The sequence below is a fragment of the Zalophus californianus genome, chromosome 7 (assembly GCF_009762305.2).
Source record: "Zalophus californianus isolate mZalCal1 chromosome 7, mZalCal1.pri.v2, whole genome shotgun sequence".
In the NCBI taxonomy this organism is placed as follows: domain Eukaryota; kingdom Metazoa; phylum Chordata; class Mammalia; order Carnivora; family Otariidae; genus Zalophus; species Zalophus californianus.
The window spans coordinates 45,699,802-45,725,861 of record NC_045601.1 but is presented as its reverse complement, the minus strand read 5'-3'; the positions used below and the strand labels follow the sequence as shown (position 1 = coordinate 45,725,861).

At 40.0% G+C, this 26,060-nt stretch overlaps 1 protein-coding gene and 1 pseudogene across 1 annotated transcript; one reads left to right on the top strand and one right to left on the bottom strand.

Annotated features, from left to right (window-relative positions):
• Positions 1 to 10,390: 10,390 nt before the first annotated feature.
• LOC113927870 lies at positions 10,391 to 13,257 on the bottom strand (annotated as a pseudogene).
• Positions 13,258 to 13,265: 8 nt separating this feature from the next.
• On the top strand, positions 13,266 to 25,211 carry LOC113927869 (amine sulfotransferase-like). The gene is made up of 6 exons (XM_027604038.1): positions 13,266 to 13,422; positions 14,285 to 14,493; positions 19,449 to 19,572; positions 20,601 to 20,695; positions 22,478 to 22,661; positions 24,419 to 25,211. Exons 1-6 carry the CDS (start codon positions 13,266 to 13,268, stop codon positions 24,538 to 24,540), a joined length of 891 nt encoding a protein of 296 aa, XP_027459839.1. The 3' UTR covers positions 24,541 to 25,211.
• Positions 25,212 to 26,060: the final 849 nt, after the last annotated feature.

Below are 26,060 nucleotides of genomic sequence, written 5' to 3'. Positions count from 1 at the left end.
TATATGGTACTTTTTTTGGTGAAAACTGGTCATTTTAGGATTCTGATCTTATCCTGGAAGTGGTGTTCTGCTTTTTTGCTTTATTTTATTTTTAATTTTTTTGTATAGTGACTTACTAGAACTAATTCTATGGAGTCTATCCCCAGCATTTTGCACACTCTGTTACTACTCAGATTTTTTTTTAAATTCTTGTGTTATATTTAAGACAAGGCCAACATAGCTTAGCAGTTAGTCAATAATAGGTCAGAGGTTGTAAGCAGATAATTTTTCCACTCATCACCCTCATAAGTTTGGCAAATAATGAAAATTTGCATAACCAGAAGTTTCAGTTACTTTCCTCAAGCTATTTATTTTTAGGGAATCAACTATTCTTTTCTAGCAATTGACAACTTTTGCTTCATGGATAGTGTTACATTTTAATTTAGAGAACACTGTGAGGAAAAGGTTTTCTGAATAATTGCAAGGTCAAATTTCTGTCACATTAAACACTTATTTTCTTAACAGTAAAATTGCTCCAATAAAAGGGATTAAAGCCTTCCTTGAATCAAATTTTTATTTAATGAAACCAAAGATGAACTCTAAAGTTCCTGAGAGTCGTTCTAAGTAAGAGACACAAACTACCTTTGCCTGGTGAAGTGTTTACAGAAGGGGGTGGTGAGGAGATGTGTTAGGAAGGGCTTGAGTCATTCCAAATCTGATAGTGTGTATGCCATAACATTAACAAATGCCAGTGAGTGGTGATTTATCTCAGTATATGTGAAGAGATGTCTGTTATTCAGGAAGAAGTAACAATAGAAGAGAAGCAGCATCTAAGGTCAATAATCCAAGTACATAGAGAGGGAATTTGAATAAACCTTAGAATGTTTATCCTTTATGACCATTCTATTTGGAAGACTGGAGAGTGTAGAACCCCTGAATAAGAGGACACAGAACAGTACCTGAGGAGCCGACCCCAGGACCTATCTCTCTGTGATATAGTGGTATGAAGACTTAGCAAATAGTAACACAATCGAGGGGTTTAATGTCAGGTAAATGGTTACTGGTAGTTAAATGAGTATTACATTTGTGTCAAGCCTACTGTAGAATTTGGGAAAGTGCCTAATCCTTCAAAATACATGTATTTTCTTCTTGCAGATGTGGATTTCTTCCCTCAACTTCTCAACTGTTCACACTACACTTATTCACTTATTCTCCATTCTGTTTCATAAGAAACATCACAACGATTTAAAGACACCAATACTTGTGCTATTGAAGAAGAAGAAACTCAATCCATTGTACTACTGATCTCTGGCCATTAGAGTATCATGAGTGCGACAGCAAACAAATGCATGCATATTTTCTGCTATAATTCAAAAGCAGAGACTTTGGACCCTACCAAGCATCTCTGAGTAGCAACAAACTGCTTGAAGCATTTATCTTCCATTATTTATGGTAAATGCATCCAGGCTTTTCACTAGACCTTTGGACAATCTACTGGTCAACATCAGCCTAATCCCTCTTCCTTAATGAGTTCTTGATTCTGGGAGCTCTACTAATTGATGAATCATTAAATCTCTTTGTGGAAAACTTAGTTTTTATCCATGTCTTTCTCCTTCAGCAGTACACAATTATTCTCACTTGCCTTTATATCAGAAGTTCACACTTCATTTCAAAGAACTCCTAAGGTGAGTAGCTTCATTTTAGTTTGGGAATGAAAAACTTTTCCCTTATCCTTTCTAGGTTCTTTGGCTGGTCTAATAATTAAATTGACATAAGACAGAGATTCACAGAAGAGAAATTTAATTATATATGTGTGGGAGACACACAAAAGCATGAAGAGTCAAAGACAGTCTGACAACTGAATCTTATAAACCATCCTGAGCTAAAGAGAAGGGGGTAAAATGCTTTGGAAATCAAAGACGAGGAAGACAATTCACAGGAAGATGAGGAGAGCACATATGTGGTAAACAGATGTGTATCATGCCATCAAAAGAGTCTTTCTAATAGAAAAAGTTGCATGTGGTAGGAGCTCTATTCCTGGTGTAGCTCCCTATCTAAATTCTTTTAGGCAGAAGGTAGAAAGCTGTTCTGAGTCTGCTGGGTCTTTTTTTTCCCCACATTTTAAAATTATTATTTATTTTTATCTTTTTATTTTATTGTGTTATGTTAGTCATCATACATTACATCATTAGTTTTTGATGTGGTGTTCCTTGATTCATTGTTTGCGTATAACACCCAGTGCTCCATTCAATACGTGCCCTCCCTAATACCCATCACCGGGCTAACCCATCCCCCCACCCCCTCCCCTCTAAAACCCTCAGTTTGTTTCTCAGAGTCCATAGTCTCTTGTGGTTCGTCTCCCCCTCTGATTTCCCCCCTTCATTTTTCCCTTCTTTTTTTTTTTTTTTAACATATAATGTATTATTTGTTTCAGAGGTACAGGTCTGTGATTCATCAGTCTTACACAATTCACAGCGCTCACCATAGCACATACCCTCCCCAATATCTATCACCCAGCCACCCCATCCCTCCCACCCCCCACCACTCCAGCAATTCTCAGTTTGTTTCCTGAGATTAAGAATTCCTCATATCAGTGAGATCATATTTTTCTGATTGACTTATTTCGCTAAGCATAATATCCTCTAGTTCCATCCATGTCATTGCAAATGGCAAGAGTTCGTGTTTTTTGATGGGTGCATAATATTCCATTATATATATATATATATATATATATATATATATATATATATATATATATATATATATACACACCACAACTTCTTTATCCATTCATCTGTTGATGGACATCTTGGCTCTTTCCATAGTTTGGCTATTGTGGACATTGCAGCCATAAACATTGGGGTGCACGTACCCCTTCGGATCACTACATTTATATATTTGGGGTAAATACCCAGTAGTGCAATTGCTGGGTCTCAGGGTAGCTCTATTTTCAACTTCTTAAGGAACCTCCATACTGTTTTCTAGAGTGGTTGCACCAGCTTGCATTCCCACCAACAGTATAGGAGGGTTCTGTTTTCTCCACATCCTTACCAACATCTATCGTTTCCTGTCTTGTTAATTTTAGCCATTCTGACTGGTGTGAGGTGGTATCTCACTGAGGTTTTGATTTGGATTTCCCTGATGCCAAGTGATGTTGAACACTTTTTCATGTGTCCTGGCCATTTGGATGTCGTCTTTGCAGAAATATCTGTTCATGTCTTCTGCCCATTTCTTGATTGGATTATTTGTTCTTTGGGTGTTGAGTTTGATAAGTTCTTTATAGGTTTTGGATACGAGCCCTTTATCTGATATGTCATTTGCAAATATTGTCTCCCCTTCTGGCAGTTGTCTTTTGGTTTTGTTGACTGTTTCCTTTGCTGTGCAAAAGCTTTTTATCTTGATGACGTCCCAACAGTTCATTTTTGCCCTCGCTTCCCTTGCTTTTGGCGATGTTTCTAGGAAGAAGTTGCTGTGGCTGAGGTCGAAGAGGTTGCTGCCTGTGTTCTTCTCAAGGATTTTGATGGACTCCTGTCTTACGTTTAGGTCTTTCATCCATTTTGAGTGTATTTTTGTGTGTGGTGTAAAGAAATGTTCCAGTTTCATTCTTCTGCATGTGGCTGTCCAATTTTCCCAATACCATTTGTTGAAGAGACTGTCTTTTTTCCACTGGACATTCTTTCCTGCTTTGTCAAAGATTAGTTGACCATAGAGTTGAGGGTCCATTTCTGGGCTCTCTATTCTGTTCCATTGATCTATGTGTCTGTTTTTGTGCCAGTACCATACTGTCTTGATGATGACAGCTTTTTAATAGAGCTTGAAGTCCGGAATTGTGATACCACCAGCTTTGCTTTTCTTTTTCAACATTCCTCTGGCTATTCAGGGTCTTTTCTGGTTCCATACAAATTTTAGGATTATTTGTTCCATTTCTTTGAAAAAAGTGGATGGTATTTTGATAGAGATTGCATTAAATGTGTAGATTGCTCTAGGTAGCATTGACATTTTCACAATATTTGTTCTTCCAATCCATGCGCATGGAACATTGTTCCATTTCTTTGTGTCTTCCTCAATTTCTTTCATGAGTATTCTGTAGTTTTCTGAATACAGATTCTTTGCCTTTTTGGTTAGATTTATTCCTAGGTATCTTATGGTTTTGGGTGCAATTATAAATGGGATCGACTCCTTAATTTCTCTTTCTTCTGTCTTGTTGGTGTATAGAAATGCAACTGATTTCTGTGCATTGATTTTAATCCTGCCACTTTAATAAATTCCTGTATGAGTTCTAGCAGTTTTGGGGTGGTCTTTTGGGTTTTCCACATAAAGTATCATATCATCTGCAGAGAGTGAGAGTTTAACTTCTTCTTTGCCATTTTGGATGCCTTTGATTTCTTTTTGTTGTCTGATTGTTTTGGCTAGGACTTCTAATACTATGTTAAATAGCAGTGGTGATAGTGGACATCCCTGCCATGTTCCTGATCTTAGGGGGAACGCTCTTAGTTTTTCCCCATTGAGAATGATATTCGCTGTGGCTTTTTCATAGATGGCTTTTATGATATTGAGGTATGTACCCTCTATCCCTACACTTTGAAGAGTTTGAATCAAGAAAGGATGCTATACTTTGTCAAATGCTTTTTCTGCATCTATTGAGAGGATCATATGTTTCTTGTTCTTTCTTTCATTAATGTATTGTATCACACTGATTGATTTGCAGATGTTGAACCAACCTTGCAGCCCAGGAATAAATCCCACTTGGTCATGGTGAATAATCCTTTTAATGTACTGTTGGATCCTATTGGCTAGTATTTTAGTGAGAATTTTTGCATCCATGTTCATCAGGGATATTGGTCTGTAATTCTTTTTGGTGGGGTCTTTGTCTGATTTTGGAATCAAGGTAATACCGGCCTCATAAAATGAGTTTGGAAGTTTTCCTTCCATTTCTATTTTTTGGAACAGTTTCAGAAGAATAGGTATTAGTTCTTCTTTAAATGTTTTGTCGATTACCCCTGGGAAGCCATCTGGCCCTGGGATCTTGTTTGTTGGGAGATTTTTTTATTACTGCTTCAATTTCCTTAGTGGTTATGGGTGTGTTCAGGTTTTCTTTTTCTTCCTGGTTCAGTTTTGGTAGTTGATACATCTCTAGGAATGCATCCATTTCTTCCAAATTATCTAATTTGTTGGCATATAGTTGCTCATAATATGTTCTTATAATTGTTTGTATTTCTTTGGTGTTGGTTGTGAGCTCCCCTTTCTCATTCATGATTTTATTTATTTGGGTTGTTTTTCTTTTCTTTTTGATAAGTTTGGCCAGGGTTTTATCAGTCTTATGAATTCGTTCAAAGAACCAGCTCCTAGTTTCGTTGATCTGTTCTGCTGTTCTTTTGGTTTCTATTTCATTGATTTCTGCTCTGATCTTTATTATTTCTCTTCTCCTGCTGGGTTTAGGCTTTCTTTGCTGTTCTTTCTCCAGCTCCTTTAGGTGTAGGGTTAGATTGTGTATTTGAGACCTTTCTTGTTTCTTGAGAAAGGCTTGTATTGCTATATACTTTCCTCTTAGGCCTGCCTTTGCTGCATCCCAAAGATTTTGAACAGTTGTGTTTTCATTTTCATTTGTTTCCATGAATTTTTTTAATTCTTCTTTAATTTCCTGGTTGACCCATTCATTCTTTAGTAGGATACTCTTTAGCTTCCATGTATTTGAGTTCTTTCCAACTTTCCTCTTGTGATTGAGTTCTGGTTTCAAAGCATTGTGGTCCAAAAATATGCAGGGAATGATCCCAGTCTTTTGGTACCGGTTGAGGCCTGATCTGTGACCCAGGATGCGATCTATTCTGGAGAATGTTCCATGGGCACTAGAGAAGAATGTGTATTCTGTTGCTTTGGGATGGAATGTTCTGAATATATCTGTGAAGTCCATTTGGTCCAGTGTGTCATTTAAAGCCTTTATTTCCTTGTTGATCTTTTGCTTAGATGATCTGTCCATTTCAGTGAAGGAAGTGTTAAAGTCCCCTGCTATTACTGTATTGTTGTCAATGTGTTTCTTTGATTTTGTTATTAATTGCCTTATATAATTGGCTGCTCCCATGTTAGGGGCATAGATATTTACAATTGTTAGATCTTCTTGTTGGATAGACCCTTTAAGTAGGATATAATGTCTTTCCTCATCTCTTATTATGGTCTTTGGTTTAAAATCTAATTTGTCTGATATAAGGATTGCCACCCCAGCTTTCTTTTGATGTCCATTAGCATGGTAAATAGTTTTCCACCTCCTCACTTTCAATCTGGGGGTGTCTTTGGGTCTAAAATGAGTCTCTTGCAGGCACCATATCGATGGGTCTTGTTTTTTTTATCTAATCTGATGCCCTGTGTCTTTTGATTGGGGCATTTAGCCAATTTACATTCAGGGTAACTATTGAAAGGTATGAATTTAGTGCCATTGTATTGCCTGTAAGGTGACTATTACTGTATATTGTCTCTATTCCTTTCTGGTATGTGTTACTTTTAGGCTCTCTCTTTGCTTAGAGGACCCCTTTCAATATTTCTTGTAGGGCTAGTTTTGTGTTTGTAAATTCTTTTAGTTTTCGTTTGTCCTGGAAGCTTATTATCTCTCCTTCTATTTTCAATGACAGCCTAGCTGGATAAAGTATTCTTGGCTGCATATTTTTCTCATTTAGTGCTCTGAATATATCATGCCAGTCCTTTCTGGCCTACCAGGTCTCTGTGGATAGGTCTGCTGCCAATCTAACGTTTCTACCATTGTAGGTTACAGACCTCTTGTCCTGAGCTGCTTTCAAGATTTTCTCTTTGTCTCTGAGACTTGTATGTTTTATTACTAGGTGTCGGGGTATGACCTATTTTTATTGATTTTGAGGGGGGTTCTCTGTGCCTCCTGGATTTTGATGCCTGTTTCCTTCCCCAGATTAGGGAAGTTCTCTGCTATTATTTGCTCCAATATACCTTCTGCCCCCTCTCTCTTTCTTCTTCTTCTGGGATCCCAATTATTCTAATATTGTTTCATCTTATGGTATCACTTATCTCTCGAATTCTTCCCTCGTGATCCAGTAATGGTTTATCTCTCTTTTTCTCAGCTTCTTCATTCTCCATCATTTGGTCTTCTATATCACTAATTCTCTCTTCTGCCTCACTTTTCCTAGCAGTTAGAGCCTCCATTTTTGCTTGCACCTTATTAATAGCCTTTTTGATTTCAACTTGGTTAGATTTTATTTCTTTTATTTCTCCAGAAAGGGTTTCTTTAGTATCTTCCATGCTTTTTTCAAGCTCAGCTGGTATCTTTATAATCATTGTTCTGAACTCTAGTTCCAACATCTTACTAACGTCCATATTGATTGGGTCCTTTCCAGTCGGTACTGCCTCTTGTTATTTTTTCTGAGGTTAGTTTTTCTGTCTTGTCATTTTGCTCAGAGGAGAATAGATGAATGAGAGAACAAAATATAACAGGGTAACAATGATCCCAGAAAAATATACACTAAAGGGGGGGGGAAAGAAAGGGAAAGAAAGAAAAAGAAAAAAAAAGAATATGATCAAATATGATCAGGCTGGTGAATAGATCAGTGCCATACACTAGATTTTGGGTGTATTTTGGTCTGTTAGAAGAAACTGCCTCCCAAAATTTTAAAGAAAGAAAAATTTGTATATGTACAAAAATAAGTGTAAATACGATGAAGGGATGGAATATGACTGTAAAGATGAAAATTATAAAAGATTTTATAAAAGGAATTGATAGGAAGTTGGTTGAAAAAAGAAAGAAGAGAAATTTAAAAAAACAGCAAAAAAAAAAGGGAGAGAATGTGATCACTCAGGAGACTAGAACAAAGCCATACACTAGAGATTTAGGGTATATTTTGGTCTATTAGAAGAAAGTGTATTCCAAAATTTTAAAAAGGGAACAATTTATATATGCACAAAAAATAAGGTTAACTACAATGAAGGGATAGACTATGACTCTAAACGTGAAAAATAAAAAAGATTTTTTAAAAAGGGATTGATAAGATGTTGGTTGAAAAAGGGAAAAAGAAAAATTTTTAAAAATAGAAAGAAAAAAAGAAAATTTAAAAAATTAACTTTGAAAGACTAAAGAATCATGGTAAAAAAGCCATGAATTCTATGTGCTGTATTCCCCTAGCACTGGAGTTCTGCCGTTCTCATTGATTGGTAAACTTTGTCTTGGCTGGCTGTTCTTGCTGATCTTCTCGGGGAGGGGCCTGTTGCCGTGGTTCCCAAATGTCTTTGACGGAGGCGGAATTGCCCCGCCCTTGCCGGTCCGGGCTAAGTAATCTGCTTGGGTTTGCTCTCGAGAGCTTTTGTTCCCTGCAAGCTTTCTGATCAACTTTGGACGACAAGAGTGAAAACGGCGGCCAGTGAAAATGGCGGCCTCCCCATCTCCACCCCAGAGGAGCTGAGAACTCAAGAACACAGGGCCCCACTCCTCAGTGAGCCCCCAGAGAAAAGCAGTCAATCATTCTCATCTCCCCGGTCTCCAGTGGCACTCCATGCTCACTTGGCCCGTGAAGGCCGAGCGTTTCTATCTCTGGCACCTGACTCGGTGTGGAGTCTCCAAACCCAGCAGATCCCTGCGGTGCAGTCCGGCACTGCTCCTACTGGTGGAGGAAGGGGAGTCTCCCTGGATCTGCTGCTTGTTGGGGCCTGCTGGAGGAGCAGTGGCCCGACTGTGCTGTGGATCACGGTTTATGGCAACCCCAAGCTGAGAGCCTGCGCCTCCACTCCGTCTCTGCAACCTGCTTCCCTGCTCTGATACCTGGGAGCTCTGCTGCACTTCAGGCACCCCCCGTCTTTCTGTGACCCCGAGGAACCTGAGACCACACTGTCCCAGCGAGGGTTCCACCTCCCGCTTAGCCACTGGAGCGATCGACATCCCTCATCAGAGCAGACTTCTAAAATTTCCGATTTTGGGCTCTTCTGCTCTATCACTTGCCGATAGTGGCTGATGGAGGCCCCCTCCCCCGCCATCTATCCTCCCGAATATCGCCTCGGATTCACTTCTCTACACATCCTGCCTTCCAGAAAGTGGTCGCTTTTCTGTTCAGAGAGTTGTTGCTATTCTTTTCTTTGATCTCCTGTTGAGTTTGTAGGTGTTCAGAATGGTTTGATCCCCATTCAGCTGAATTCCTGAGACCAGACGAAACCCAGGTCTCCTACTCCTCCGCCATCTTGCTCCACCTCCGAGTCCGCTGGGTCTTAACTGCTTTCAACTAAAAGATAATCCACATGTCAAATTGGTACTTTTAGGGGTGACATACTCTCTGCTTCCTTTCTCTTGTCTGTACTGTACTAGTTATGCAGTTTTAGGTGTTTGGTGTTTTCCTAAACACTAGGCTAAAATGTGTAAGCTATCAGCTCTTCTACATGAAGCAAAACTATACTATCCTTGTTTTGCTTTGATTTCCAATAAACTGAGCCATTTTATGATTCCAGTTATTTATTTAGATATTTAAGAACATAACTAAAAGAAAGGTATAATTCACCATGATAGTAGTAATTATACTAGGATCTAATATAAGTAGAATATAAGATGGTAGAATTATGTTTATTTCATAAAAATATCAAGGTATTATAGGCTCATCCTTATTGTTTTGATCCCAAGACATGAAATTGGCTACTGTTAGGGAGCCAGTGCTTCTTGATAATGGAAGTTAATATTAGAGCCCAATGGTTATGGAGTTGTAAATTAGGTTGTTTCTTTGAACACTGAGGATGGCAAAGGTGAGAAGCCTTAAATAACTCGAGTGACAGACTAATTTATCTCCTCTCTCTTCCTCTACCCTTCCTGTCTGGCCCCCCACTTTCTTCCCTGGCTGTGAATTCATGTTGATGATTCCAACTAATTTGCAGCTTTCCTAAATCTCCTTTGTAAAGAGAGGCTATCAATCCTCTGTTTTCTAGTAACAGTGTGACTGTCAAAATATATTTTAAATACTTCTTATTTCCCTTTGTCTTATAATGACCCTTTCCAGGGCATCCTGGAATTGCTTTCAAATTGTGTGATTCTGAAGCTCTTATTTTGTCAGCTGTTCCTGTGTCCGACTACTTTGGGGAATAGAAAAAAGACACTTCAGAGTCATCTGGAAGAACCCCCAAATCAACTATAACCTCAGGGTTCATAGCATCAGAGTAGATTATTTCCATATGGCTAGTGAGGGATACTAATAAAAGGCAAAATATATATGTAAATGATGATTCATAAGGCTGGGTTAGCACTTTCTATGTGTCAACCATTATTTGAATGTTTTCTCTTAGACTTTTACTTTGTGCCATTGTTCATTTTGTCATTATGGACAGCTTAACTGCTCACATGCAATTTGTCAGGCTTCCTAGAAGACAGTTATGTGTTTGTTAATTCATGCTTATACTACCCCAGTTATTCTAAAGAAGTTGCAAGTTAAGAAATAGAATGCCTGGGCACTCTGTTGCCAGATAGGGCCTTGTAGATCTCATTAATGTTGGTGGTCACAGATTCAAAGCAAGCACTGAAGCAGTCTAAGTGCTCCTTCTTGATCTGTTTGGATGCCTGCTTGGCTTTCTTGGCTTGCTTTTGGGTGTCCCCCAACTCATCTGAGGTCTCGTGGAACTTGTCTCAGACACTTTCCAGTATTTCCATGGCTTTCATGTTAGGGGCAGCAATATGCTGGAGCCCACTCTGCTGCTCATTCAGCTTCTGCTGCTGTGTATTCATTTCCTGTTTGATCTTCTCAGCCTGGGCATCCTTCAGCTCTTCACACAGGTCACCATAGTCAATCTCAATGAGGGCCTCTCACACAGAGTTACTGGAAGTTCACTGCGAACCACTCACTGAATCCTCCCCCTGGGAGCTACACTCTCCCTGACTAATGTCATCCATAGTGCCCTTAGACAGTGCCAACTTGATGTCCTGCATCTTGCAAACCTGCAGCAGATTGTGGCAGTCACTGCATTTCTGTTCAAGCTTGGTCTCAATGGCTGTTACCTCCTTCTGTAAATGGGTCATTACCTTGTTGGTGCCCCAGTTTCTTAAGAATCTCCTCCATCTCGTGATTTTTTTTTTAAATATTTTATTTATTTTGACAGAGAGAGAGAGAGCACAAGCAGGGGGAGGGTCGAGGCAGAGGGAGAAGCAGGCTCCTGCTCATGACCCAAGCCAAAGTCAGACGTTTAACCGACTGAGCCACCCAGGTGCCCCCCATCTCATGATTCTTGTTATTCACCTCTGTTCTCTGTAGTTGTTCTCTGTAGTTAAGAGACTGTTTTATAGTTTCCCTCTCTATGTTAATCTGTTTTTTTTTCTAAAATTCCACAATATGAGGGAAATCATATTGTCTTTGACTGACTTATTTTGCTTAGCATAATACACTATACCTCCATCCACATCATTGTAAGTGGCAAGATTTCATTTCTTTTTGATGGCTGAGTAATATTATATATACCACATCTTCTTTATCCATTCATCAGTCAGTGGACATTTGGGCTCTTTCCACCATTTGGCTATTGTTGATAATGCTGCTATAAACATGGGGGCTGCATGTATCCCTTTATTTCAGGATTTTTGTACCTTTGGGTAAATACCTGGTAGTGTAATTGCTGGGTCATAGGGTAGTTCTATTTTTAACTTTTCAAGGAACCTCCATACTGTTTTCCAGAGTGGCTGCACCAATTTGTATTCCCACCAACAGTGAAAGAGTGTTCTCCTTTCACTGTATCCTTGCCAACATCTGTTGTGTCCTGTGTTGTTAATTTCAGCCATTCTGACAGGTGTGTGGTGTTATCTCAGTGTAGTTTTGATTTGCATTTCCCTGACGATGAGTGATGTTGAGCGTCTTTTCATGTGTCTGTTAGCCATCTGGATGTCTTCTTTGGAAAAATGTCCATTCATTTCTTCTGTCCATTTCTCAACTGGATTGTTTGTTTTTGGTTGTTGAGTTAGATAAGTTCTTTATAGATTTTGGATACTAACCCTTTATCAGATATGTCATTTGCCTATATCTTCTCCTGGCCTGAAGGTTGCCTTTTAGTTTTGTTGATTCACTGTGCAGAAGCTTTTTATCTTGGTGATGTCTGTATAATAGGTGACAGAAAGAGAAGAAATATTTGCAACGTCTACAATTTAAAATTAAGTAATATCTATAACATAGTAGGACTACAAATCAACAAGTAGGGGACAGCAATCTGAGTATAAAAAGAGCCAAAGAAATGAGCTGAAAATGTACAGAAAAAAACACCCTCCACCAATACCAACCACCCCCCTCCCCAAACTGGTAAACAATGATATGTTAATTTACATCTACTAGACTGACAAATATTGGAGGAGTGAATTAATCTGAATGCTGACATGGAGTGCACAGAAATCTACATGCATTAGCATATTTCCCCTGAGAGAGTAGTTGAAGCAGCACCTCTGGAGAGCAATCTGGCACTCCCTGGACAACTGCAATCCAGATGTAGCAGGCAATTCCTGTTTTGCCTATTTGCCAAGAAAATCTCATGCAGGTGCACAGGGAACATGAGTGAGGGTGTACACTGCAGTGTTGTTTGGGGTGGGGTGTCTGTTGGGGGAAAGTGGATAGGTCAGTGTGGGAATGCACACCTCGAAACAGCATCTATTAGACAATGGATCAGACATAGCATATAAATGAATGTTAAACCACAGTGCACAGTGACAAACAGAAAGAAATGTTGCCCATGGATTGAAAATACAAACACATACAACAGTACATATTTCATAAGAACACTCCATCAAGGAATGCACTTTAAACCCCAAAGCCTATTTGTCTGTGGTGGGGGTTGGGATAGAATGGAAGTAGGAAATGAGATAAAGGAATAGACAGATTGGGGAGGGCCTACAGTGAATCAGTGATGTTAATATATCAGGAACTGAAGGGAAAAGCTTAGTATCCCATCATGCTAACATCTGACCATCAAATAGGCCAAGAAAGAAAGAAAAGAAGGAAAGAAGGAAGGAGAACAAAGGAAAAGGAAGAAAGAGAAAGAAAGAAGGAAAGAGAGAGAGAGAGAAGGACACATTGTGAAAGGGGAGGTGGGAGAAGAAGCTAAAGACATTTGAATTTTTGAATCTGTGAAGAGATTCTTGCATCCTCTTATTGAGTCTCTCCAGAACTGTGGCATGTTAGATAACTTCTCAGCTACCCTGAAGCTACGATCCCTTCTGCAGTAGCAGCGTCTGTTATCTGGGAAAGGTGAAAGGATGTAAGAAAGCCTTTTAGAGCTTCCTAACAAAGAGTTTTCATTGAGTTTGAGTTCCAGCTGTGGTAACATGTAGGCCCATGTGGCTTTGGTCTTCCCTGGGCAGCACTAGAGGACTACAACCACCAATATTAAGGTACTGCGAGGACCAGATAAGGGGCACACCACCTGCGCCTGTCAGCAAGGGATGCGTGCCCGACAATGATCTTGCTCACTGGGTGCTGCTACTTAGAATGGGTGATGGGATGGTCTCAGGAAGGAAGCCTAGGATGGGAATTGTCAAGTGGCCATTTCTTCTGAAATGCTCATTTTAGAAGTTGATTTGAATCTTTCTGGGATCTGTGACTTTTTGTTGTGGTAAGTCTTTTTAAAGCATTGCCTGGATATGTCAGAAGCATGACCTTTAAACCTTAATAGTCCCATATAGGAAGCATGCAAATGAAATGTAAGGAAACTAAACCAGGCAATTACACCCACATATTTTGTGACAAATGTCCACTCTAAGTGGAATTAGGCAAAATAGTCTTTGTAAGAATTTGTCACATCCCACTTAAAAAGAAAGGTCCAACTTTAGGCATCATCTTTCCCTTCCTGTCTCCATGTGGGTGTCCCAGGGCCTCCTTTAGGGATTTATAATGAACACTGTTCCCTTAAGTGGACATCGTGGGCACAGAATGAAACGTGGGGAAGGGGGGAAAGATGGAAAGTGCCTCCTCCGGTGGAATTCCTTTTTTCTTTGCTTATTTTGGCTCATATTCTAGGAGTGGGATTGGGGAAGGAAATAGAAAGGCAGACATAGAAGATCATTCAAAACTCCTGTATATGAAGCAGAAGAAAACACAGAAGAGTCAAAGAATAAATTTGTGGGACAAATTGCCCATGGAGTTTCAAATGGAATATCTCCTGAAACAGAAAAAGAAAAGCCATGTTTGTTTTCTTTCACCCATAATGCATTTTAGATACATTAAGAATTCCATTCAGATGAAATTACCATTGTACTTATTATAGTGACAAACTCTGATTAAAAAACTGATGACATATCTATCTCCATTTTGGAGGAATTTGTGCATCATTGAAAACAAAGTTATTCCTTTTACAGGAACCATCTGGTTCCAGCAGTTATTAAGTCTGATTTATTTTGAGGAACATCACAAAGGCACTGGAAAACTGCAAACCATGGATCGAGTCCCCTTCTTCAAGTACAACTGTCAAAAAGTGGATTTTGGGGAAAGACCATCTCCTCGTCTCTTCTCTACCCACCTCTCATACTACTTGGTTCCAAGTGGGCTGAAGAACAAAAAAGCCAAGGTAAGAAATAGACTCTGACTGCTGAGACATAATTGTTATTTTTCATTATTTCATTTCGTTTCAGGACGTTGACACTGTTCACTCATCCACTGTTCACAAATGTGGCATTTTACATACTTTAATTTTCTTTTTTTTTTAAGAGTTTATTTATTTATTTGAGAGAGAGAGAGAGAGAGCACAAGTAGGGGGAGTGGCAGGTGGAGGGAGAAGCAGGCTCCTTGCTGAGCAGAGAGCCTGACGTGGGACTCGATCCAAGGACCCTGGGCTCATGACCTGGGCTGAAGGCAGACACTTAACCAACAGAGTCACCCAGGCACCCCTTTACTTTAATTTTCAATAGCCATCTGTGTTCTTATCTTATAGTATTGGATTTGTATCTTGCACCCTTTGTTTTCTGATTATACAAGTAATGAAGCCATTAAAAAAATGAAAGAGTATATATGTGTGCATTTAATTTACTTTCCAGAGTGTGTTATAATATCATATATAATATATATCCTTTCATTTTTGAATCAGCTGTATTAGCAAGTATATATAAAAGGCTATATAAGTATATATAGCAAGTATATATAAAATCCTTCTTCTTTGCTCTGTGTGCCCTCCCTGTTTCCTTTTCACAGTTCACCTATTTTGCCTACTTTCTCTTCAAATGTACTAGTTTCTTGGAAATCCAAAGGAACCTCAGAGAAATCATTTGTCTCTACTGTGGGATTTTCTCTCCCTCTCCCTGGATTAGTCACCTCTACCCATTGATAATTTCAGCTCTTGACTCATTACCTTTCTCTCTACCTCTACTCCTGTTGCTCATGGGATTATTTCAAAGCTGATGTGAATGGTCTTCTGTCAGAGCCAGACAAGGGTGAGCCAAACTGCCCCAGAGGGGTCAACAGGAAGGAGGCACTCACTCATTCTCAGGGTCATGCAAGTGCAGGATTGCCTCCTTCTCATTGACCCCTCAGGCTCTGCACTGGCCTCTCATATCCCTAGCCCTGCCAGAATTCTCAGTGTTGACTTCACCTCCAGTGACCTTTTCCTCCACCAACCTCCGGAGTTTATAACGTGTTATTAACCTGCCTTTATTTATGACACCATTTGCCATCTGATGTAATACATACTTACTTGTTTATTTGTTGTCTGTTTCTGGCCCGAGTGTAAACCCATGAGAGAGATGGAGTTTGCAATGCCTAGAACAGTGTCCAGCAGGTAGTAGAGTTGAATGAATGAACAAAGGGGTCACCAGCAATTGCCGTAACTTGAATCCTGACTTCAAGCCCTTTGTTCTCGGAGAGCTGCCTCCTTTTCCTCCCACTCCTTTCAGGTGTCCATTGCAGTGACCGGTCGCCACATTCAGATTTCCTGTCCCCTCCCCCTCCACTTCTCCTCTCTCTCTCTCTCTCTCTCACGCATATCTTCAATTTCGTCTCATTCACCAATGACTCCATATTTTACGTTCAAATCCCTTTTGTCTAAATTCCCTTGCTCCATTCAACTCTATTATGATCAGCTGCCAACCCCTAATTCTAGTGAAACCCAATAATTGTATATTTGTACCTGTGTTCATGAATCTGGTAGTGTGGTAGGAAAAAACCAAGACACTTGAAAGTTGTATCTTCTCTTTACTTTTATGGCCTCGATTCTCAAATTTTACTTTTTAAATATTTTGCTTCCCCCCCTTTCCAGAATGACTGTTTGCTATTGTCTTCTGTCTTCTCAAACCTCAGTAGCATTCTGCTCCACCTCTCCCAGTAAATAGCCCCTAGTAAATGGTTCCCGCTCAATGACCTCCACATCCAAAACCTCCACTCACTGCCTTCCCTCCTCAAGAAGAAAAGGATGTGTTGACTATTTCTGTTCTCATTACATATCTGCCTCTCCACTCATGGTTTGGATCCCTTTTTGGATTCCTTTTATCTACCCCATTGTTTCACAAATGGTAGACATTTTGTTCCCCACAGGATATTTGGCATATTTGGAGCATTTTTGGCTAGGGTGGTGATGCTGCTGGTCTTTAGTGCGTTGAGGCCCAGGATGCTGTTAAATGCCCTATGATGCTCAAGGTCGCTCTTATAGCAGGTTATCTGGGAAAAATGTCCATGGTGCCACCGTTGAGAAACTTGCTCTATTCTCAAAGATTATACCTGAGCAATATAATTTCTTTTTTTCATTCATCTCCAATTTCCTGTGATTACAGAATCATTACATTTGGCCCATAACCATGTTTTCATGTGGCACATTTTTACAGCAAAACAAAATTTCTCTTGCTCCATTTCAATTTTCAGCTACTGCCTTTCATTTCCTGTTTGAGGTAAACTTCTTAAAAGAATTTAGCCTCAATCTCCACTCTTTTTTTTTTTTAAGATTTTATTTATTTATTTGACAGAGAGTGACACAGCGAGAGAGGGAACACAAGCAGGGGAAGTGGGAGGGGGAGAAGCAGACTTCCTGCTCAACAGGGAGCCTGACACGGGGCTTGATCCCAGGGCCCTCGAATCATGACTTGAGCCGAAGGCAGACCCTTAACGAATGAGCCACCCAGGTGCCCCCTCAAACTCCAATCTTTCACTGAATCCTGAATGTCAATGTCACTTATTTTTTACAACATTTTCAAAATGCAGGAATCATTTCTTATCATTTTTCTTGGCCTACCACTGGCATCTGATGTAGTTGATCACTTTTTACCTCTTTAAACATTTTCTTTTCCTGGTGTTTCAGACACTGCCAAGTTCCTGGTTTTCAGCCTGTCTCAGTGGACATTTAGAGCAGATACTGTTGGATTCCCACCCAATGACCATTCCCTCTCCTCATATTTCATGTCATCAGAACTCCCATTGTGCTTGGATTTGTACCCTCTATGCACTTCTGGCTTGATGGTTTCATCCCTGCCTGGGGAGAAGGGCACCATTTGGTTGGTCCAAGTCCAGGGTTTGGTGCCAGGCAGCTTTCAGTGATTTATTCAGGCACAGGTAAGGGACATGCTTATGAGCAACGATTCAAGGGAAGAAGTTTCTTCTGTGGTTTCTCACAAAAGGTTTCTTCACTCTTAAAGAGACCATGGGGATGAAAAGTGGTAGCCATCTGGCATGGGGAGTAGGGTGAACATGTCAGAGTAGAAAAGTGGGAGACTCTTAAGTCCTTGACAACATCGAGAAGATGAGTTAACCTAACCTGTTGCACTCTCATCTTGGGCCTTGGTGTTTTGTGGGAGAAGGTGATACCTCTACTGTTTAAGAAGTGTTATTTGAGGGGTGCCTGGGTGGCTCGGTCGGTTGAGTGGCTGCCTTCGGCTTGGGTCATGGTCCCGGGGTCCTGGGATCAAGCCCCGCATTGGACTCCCTTGTCGGCGGAGAGCCTGCTTCTCCCTTTCCCTCTGCCTGCCGCTCTGCCTACTTGTGCTCCCTATCTCTCTGTCAAATAAATAAATAAATAAATAAATAAATAAGAAGTGTTATTTGAGGTTTTCTCTACCTTATACATGGCATCCTGCGATACTGCTCCTTCCTACTTACTGGCTTTTCCTTCTCTGTCTAACTTCTGACAACTGATGATTCCCAGGTGTTTGGCCTGGCCTTCTCCTCTTCTTCCTCTGTTGTGAATCCCCGTTGTATATTACCTAATCACCTAACTTTAAATACTATGCCTATGTAGTTGATATCTCCCTTTAATTCTAGATTGCTATAAACTATTTACTATTTCCTATATTATGCCTATAAAGATCTCAAATATCTCCATGGACTCTATTATCCAAATATGGAACTCAAATATCCTAATGGCATTTTTATTTTACCTTCAAACCACTCCTCTTCCCAGGTTCCCTATATTAATAACTATCATTATCTACCTAAGAGGGTTAGGATCAAGACATGTGGCATAAGTGACTCAGTTGTACCATTGTGCCCATATCACTTTGACATAAGCATATAGATTAATGACAAGAAGCCATTCTCAAAGCCAAAGCAGGAGACTTGAAGAGTCACAGCAAGGGAATGAAAAGAACTTCTTCTCTCAAATTTAGGACAATCTTTTATTTCATTATGGAGATATCAACCACTGTTGACAATTGTTTGATATTATCAGCCAGTTTGTTGATATCAGGTAAATGCCCTCGGTGAAGAGCTCTATTTCCAGGGCAGTGGGGCCACTCAGGGCTGATATCCATCTTCTCATCTCCTAGCTTAAGGGTTGGCTCCAGGCAATGTGCAGGGAGGCAGCAGGTGAATGAAATCTTCCCTAGATGCTTCCCAAAAGAGTCATAAAATATATACATGCTATTTTCACAATGAAGATGCAAGCCTTAGGTTTCATTCAGGGCCCCTGAATATTCTGTACACACAGAGAATAAGCCATTTAAATGTGGGTTGGACAGAGATTGGTGACATATTGTATTCTAATGTCATTGGGTTGCTTAGCTGTTTTTGAAAGTATGTCTTCTGATTGGTTAAAATAAACAATTTTTAAAATGAATCCCTCAATGCTCCTGAAGTAACTTCTGTATGCAAAGTACTTATACTTTACACTATGAAGATATATAAATAAGAATTATGTAAACCATATGCTGAAGGATGAAAAGCATACTCTAAATTTTCTAAGATGATTTGAAAATATCTTAGTAAGTTTTTCCTATTGTTCTATAATATTATAGCTATGAGACATTTTCACATGTATTAGCTTATTGATGTAGGACAAGAGACTATTGTTGCTCTCTGTCAGGGTGAGTTAAGAAGAGGTACTATGTGAGGTGTGTCTTGAGGAGTAATTGAAAGTCACTGGCCAATCATAAAGGGAGAGGCATTGCTGAGAAGGGGAAACCCAAAATACAAAGAGGGCTGAGTATATACGTGACATGATTAGGAAAGTGTAAAGTTAAAACAATAGGCTTCATCCAATTGGAAGGTATTAGGGTAAAAATATGAGAGAATGAAAGCATCAGAAATAATGAATACCTCCTTTCTTTCCAGATTATTTATGTATACAGAAACCTTAAGGATGTTATGTGCTCATATTTTCACTTTGCAAAGAATGTGATGTTACAATTTACAAGTACCTTTGAGGAATTCATGAAACAATTTCTCAACGGAAGAGGTAACTGAAATTTATAGCATAAGTAATACGTTTGGTGTCCTGTGGTAAATTTTAAAGCTTAGTGAATTTGGCAGAGAGAGGATGATGAAATAGAGTTGAACAGGGGTCAGTAATCAATGTTTCAAGCCAGTTGGTAGGGTTGTCTTGGATGACCATGACCTGTCATTTTTACAAATTTTGCTTACTCCTGCTCCCTCTCAGGAGACTGTCAAGTTACATTTATATCACCAGAAAATGTTTACATCTAACCATGAAAAAGGGGTTTCATGAGCATACGGTTTTCTGGTCTAGCTCAGAGAGAAGCATGTCAATTTAGATCACAGGATTGGAGCTTTGCCCTGTATATTGCACGGGGCACCTCCCAGGAGCTCTATTTGACAAAGTTCTGATACACATTCCTTTCTTTTAAAAAAAATTTTTCATTAAATTTTTATTTATTTTTTAAGTAATCTCTATGCTCAATGTGGGGCTTGAACTCACAACCCCATGATCAAGCATTGCGTACTCTATCGTAGAGCCAGCCAGGTGCCCCCTGCATTCTTTTCTGAGGAGACAGTGTGGCTGTTTGAGCAGGAACAAGGCCTGCAGAGGTAGAGATGATGATCTGGAACAGGAGAGTTAACTAACATTAGTCTCTGTGCAGAGCTGAAGTGCCTCATCAGGGAGCCTTCATGTTGCATGCAGCAGGAAAACAGCTCTGTGTGTCTTTGGGGACAGAGGGAGGAGCAAAAAGGAGAGGATTCATTCCTCTGTTTTCCGGTTTTGGTTTTTCACTCCCCATGTGAAGATGATTTCCTGTCTATATGAAATGCATTTTTAAAAGACTAATTGCTTCTTGGGTTCATGTAATTGTTTCCTAGGGGAAGGTGGATAGTTCTCCCATAACCAGGTGCTAGGGGAAATCTGAAATCTAGCAATAGACTTCCTTTTCCTTCTTTGTTACAAAGATTCCCGCACCTCCCACCACTGCAGCTTACTTTCAACCTGTTCCACATAGTTACATAAATATGTCTCTCTTTTTCCCAGAGTGTTAGAAAGCCTTTGGTTTGACCACATCAGAGGTTGGTATGAGCACAAAAGCCTCTTCAACATTCAGTTCCTGATGTATGAGGAGATGAAGAAGGTGAAAAACATGACATTGGTGACTTCATGGTAGCTGCGAGGCAGCCTGGCCAAATGAATTGATAGTTCATATGTAGAACACCCAAAAACAATATCAAACTTGAGATCCCAGATTAAGTGTACAGGAGACATTTTTCTTTATCACTCCTGTACTTTGTTTACCAGGTTTTCATTTACAATTAATTAACTGGAGTTTTCTTTTCAAAAACTGTCTGTGTGTGAGGCATTGTGTATTTATTTCTGTGGGCATACACATGTTTGATTATTGTGAGCCAGATTATTGGTCACTCTTTCATGGATTATGAAATCTATTTTCTGCATTATTGGTTCTAGTAACATTCTTGATGTTATCTTCGTCATTCTGGGATGCATCTCATGGGAAACTTTAATCTTATCTGTACTGTATATGGTTAAGCACTGCAAGAAAAATTAAATGAAAATGTCTGTGTACGATTAGAAACAATCCAGCTCCCAGTATACTCAACTATAAATGCCTTAAAACAGAAGAACATCTATTGCTTATTGACTGAATCCCAGAGGCAGGCTATCCTGATGTTGGTTGTGGCAGCTCAAGTGTATCGTGAATGTCCCAAGCATTTTCTGTCTTTCCTTCCTATCACATTTAGTGTGGCAATGATGTCTCCCCTCATAGTGGCAAGATGGTCGTAGCTCCAAAGTCATGTCCTCAGATGTATGGCAGGAAGAGAGGGAAGTGGGAGAAGAAAGGGCTTTCTTGCCTTGCTTTGCTCCCACCTGTTCTCTAGGAGGAAAAATCACTCTTTTAAACTTCTGTTTGACTTCATCTTTCTGTTTCAATGCCAAAATTGGGTCATGTGACCATCCTAGATGAATGTTTTGTAGAGGACAATGGGATTGCCATGAGGATCTTGGGTCAATCAGGATCATTACTGGCAGGGGTCTGGGCACTGCTGCCAGAACACCACCAGGAATCTCTAAGCAGTAAAGAAGAGAGAGCTGAAAGGCAGGCAAGCCTAAGGGCTACCACCTGCTGAGTATTTGTCACTGGTTTCTGTTACACCTGTTCCAAGCTCATGACACCAAGCCTAGACTCTCTTGTTGAGTCCGTATCACCTACCAAAGAGAGATTCAGGTATGTGGCCAGCCTTGTACCTTACTCACCATATGGCCTCTCCATTGCCTCCGGCCTCCCCTCCCCTCTTTCTCATCCCAGGCATGCGCCTGCAAAGCTCCACCAGGGAAATTCAAATTCTGATAGTCCTGTGACCTGGTATCTCACACCTTCCATGCAACCCCAACACTGCATATATTCTTTCTTTTGCCTGGACTCCATACCTTCAGTTTGGCTATCTAGAAAATTCCTGTTTTTGCTTTAATTCCCAGAACAAATTTGTCATCTTTGCTGAGACTTTCTCTGAATTCTGTTACACAATTACTCTCTGTCCATAAGTTTGTGTATTGAATTCCCAGCACTGATTCCCTGTTGTGCCTCTGTTCCCTTGCACCATCACATGGGCGGTGTCTGACCTATAGTACCTACTTCCCAAATACTTGCTGAGTTAACACAGATAAAATGAAATATGAGTGATCCTAAATGAACCCAAATGTGCTCTAAAACAGTACAAAGTGAAAGATTAATTTACCAAGAAGGAATAAGCAAGTCACTTCTCATGGTCCAAGTCCATTTTTCTAACCAGCATAAGCACCTACGTTTTTCACTCCCATAAAAATACTTAGCTGTCACTTTTGTGTAAATCTTCTTTCTTATAATGTACATAATTTATCATACTCTGATTTATTTCAGGATCTCAGAGGTTCTGTGTTAAAAATCTGCAAGTTTCTGGGGAAAGAATTGAGTGAGGAGGATATGGATGCTGTTGTGAGACAGGTCACATTTGAGAACATGAAGTATGACCCACTGGCAAATTACGACAATATAATAACCACAGAATATGGGATGAATGTAAAAGGTCATTTCCTTCGCAAAGGTGAGGTTGAACAGTGAGTGGCCATGTTGCACTGTGGTAACCAATGGACCAGGTGTAGCTTCTAAGCTTGTTGGCGGACTTTCCTAACACAGAGCCCTCATGGGCCTGTTCATGTCTCTGGACAGATGATTTTCTGATTTCTTTTTGGTGCTTTTCAGGAGACTACATTATTTGTTCCCCAAATGAATCTGATGAGTAACCTACAATCACAAGGTCTTCTCCATGGCCCCCTGAAAATCTACCGATACCTAGCACAATGTCTGCCACAAAATGGATGTTCATTTAGTGTTAGACTGCCTCCCCTCATCAGCATGGGCTCAGCACGTGATGGTGAGGTAATGATGGGTCTGTCGGCCATCACTAGCTGCTCTTGCATCTCTGTGATTTACCCTAAACCTCCACCAGGGCTGAATGAAGAACACACAGTCGCTGTCCTTTTGATCTTGGGCAGGACTATCATGTGTCTCTCTGTAAAGCAGATTCTTACATCACAAAAATGTATAGGAATATCTCATTTGTCTCAATATCTCATACCTCTGGTCAGTGGGATTTTAAATGAATGACTCCTTATATAACTGAGAATTTGAACATGTTAAAATTTTTTTATATTATACAATCTTTCTAAATGATATGTTGTGATGTTCTAACTTAATACACGGAAAATCTATAATACAGAATTAGAGACATAAATTTTGTATTCAATCATAGGGTTCTGTGCCTCTATGTCAAGTAGCGAGAAATATTCGCTTTGATTTCTCTAAATTAGTATTTCCTTCACTTAATCTCTTCCTATGTCTTTACCTGTTCAATTCAAAAATATGAAACACTGTTACCTGGGAGCCCACATGAGGTGGGGACTTGCCTTCCCCGTTATGCCCGGCACACCCTATCATGTTGTAGATGCTAAGGCCCTTCTCAACTGCCATTGTCCTTGCACCTGCAACTTGTTTCTCTTTGAAAAAAGAAAATGTTCTGTGTTCCTACATCTTTAACACACCTGAAAATGACAGACTGAAATGGCTAAGAAGAAAAATAGAAGGAGCCAAATCGCCTGTGGAAGTGAAGCACATCCCCATATGTTTATTGTGTACACACACGCACTCTTCTCTTAGGTGAGATCTAACGGGATGTCATTCACACTAGCTTTAGCGCGGCGTTTCCAGTTTCCTTAGTGTATCTAGTTATTTGTTTACAGTTCAGTGTGTTTTAAGATCAGTGCTTCTTTTCTTGCCCCTCCTTCGGTCAGCCTCTGTTTGTCATCAAGACTCCGTGTCTTGAAGTTTAAAGTAAGACTGTTGTAAACCTAAAGTGGGCAAAGAGGGAATAATTACAGGTGAGCCGTTCCAAAGTGTGGGACCTTGGGTGACATTTTAAAACTCTCTCTGAGCATCCATGTCCTCACCAGTAAATTTAGCTCATCGATATCTGATTTTATGGAAATTGCAAAGGACTTCTGTAAACTACCAGAGCCCATGCTAGCCTGGAATGCAATAGTAAACAAGTTGCCAGAGTTTTCTTCTTTTCCAGGTGGCTGACAGCTGAGAAATCTGGCTACTTATCTTAAATTATAGCATAATTGTGAGGATGAGTTTGCCCCCTTGCCAGGAGGTGGGAGAGTGAAGGGTCGTGGCCATGTGCAGGAGTCAACGGGGGCCTTAGTGGGGAGAAAAATGAAAGTGCAAAAAATGTTTCTCCCAACAACATGCCCCCTCTTCCCGGAATCTTCACTGATGCAATTTCCTTGTTTTTCCTCCCAGGTACCATTGGAGACTGGAAAAATCACATGACTGTTGAGCAGAATGAAAGGTTTGACAAGATTTTCCAAAGGGAGATGAAAGATTTTCCCCTGAAGTTCATCTGGGACGTGAATGAAGATTAGAATGCAAATAGTTTAAGAAAGCACTTTCAGAAGGAAATATATTGAATTGTACACTTTCATCTTTAACTCTCGTTGAATCATTATTGAAAAACTTCAGTGATTAATAACTGTGAATATGCCGTCTTTACATCATTTGTCATCTGTGGCCTGTTTTCCATTTGCTGGGATTCCTCAGTTTCTGTTCAGGAGAGGTTTCCTCTCTTTGTTTTGGCATATAATTAGGGAACAGTTTTTATTTTATATTCAGAAATTCCAAAGGTCTTGGGCCAAAAAGGAGGTCATAAGATGTGATCAAGTTAGCATCTTATAATAGAAGCCTTGTCATTTATAAAAAAGGTACTTATGGTCTTTCTTCATATGTAAGATTTTAATTCTTAGGTAGTGAGTCAAACTTTCATTTTATGACTTCTGGGTTTTGTGTCTAACTTTGAGTGTTGCTATCACAAGTATTTTCATGCATTCATAAATCATATCTTTATTTATCTTATGTTGTAAGAAGACTATTTTTTTCTAACACATAACAAATTGGCCCAAGACCATTTATCGAATAGCCACCATTTTAAATAGGCATTTAAATAAATTAAAAAAGACACGATCTTGTTCTAATCAATTTCATGCACATGAGCTGACTTAGGCAAAATGACATATTTTTCTGTTGATATATTTTCTTATAACCCTGCCATAATTTCTAAAATAAGTTAATAAACTGTAATGACAAGTTGTGTTGGAATGTTGCTGAGTATTGCTTTATTCTTAAAAAGTCATTGGGAGTCTGCCTTCGGCTCGGGTCATGATCCCAGGGTCCTGGGATCGAGCCCCACATCGGGCTCCCTGCTCGGCGGGAGGCCTGCTTCTCCCTCTCCCACTCCCCCTGCTTGTGTTCCCTCTCTCGCTGTGTCTCTCTCTGTCAAATAAATAAATAAATAAATAAATCTTTAAAAAAAAAAAAGTCATTTAAAAACTGACATCACCACTAATTGAGTCTTCCTATTCAGAGATATTATACCCTCACCATTAATTTGTGTTTTCGTTCCTGTCATTTGGTACAGATACATGGGCCTTACATAAGCCTTGCTTATTTCTTGTGGAGTTTATCCCAAGCAGGCCTATATGCTATTTGTAGCTATTGGGAAGGGATATTTTGAGTTACACTTTCCAACTGCTGATTGCTGCTCATGGATTTTTGCCTGCTCACTTATCTCCTGAGTTTCTAGTAGTCAGGCGGGCTGAGTGGAAGCAGGGCAGTCAGTGTGGGCCCACAGGGTGGGGGTGTGGATGCTGCCACCCATCAGATTCTGACCCCCAGATTCTGCAGACCCGCTGGTGTATCCCTGTGTGTTTGTGCCCAATTTGGGGGTGCTGGCTGCCTCTTGTGCCTTTACTTCCATTGGACCATCGCTCTGTTTATCTTTCCTAAGAAACATACCTAATACTTTCCTGAGCTGCAGCTTTACACAAGGATATAAAGGGCCTGATCCTTGCATTGGGAGAGGATTTCTCCTCTCCCAGGGCTGCTCCTG

What these genes read in the sequence shown, in the direction of transcription:
- LOC113927869 (XM_027604038.1), top strand. Translation starts at nt 13,266, where the DNA reads ATGTGGCTTTGGTCTTCCCTGGGCAGCACTAGAGGACTACAACCACCA. An exon ending in ACAATTTCTCAACGGAAGAG is followed by an intron (nt 19,573 to 20,600) that starts GTAACTGAAATT and finishes TTTTTCCCAGAG; the next exon opens with TGTTAGAAAGCCTTTGGTTT. An exon ending in AGGTCATTTCCTTCGCAAAG is followed by an intron (nt 22,662 to 24,418) that starts GTGAGGTTGAAC and finishes TTTTCCTCCCAG; the next exon opens with GTACCATTGGAGACTGGAAA.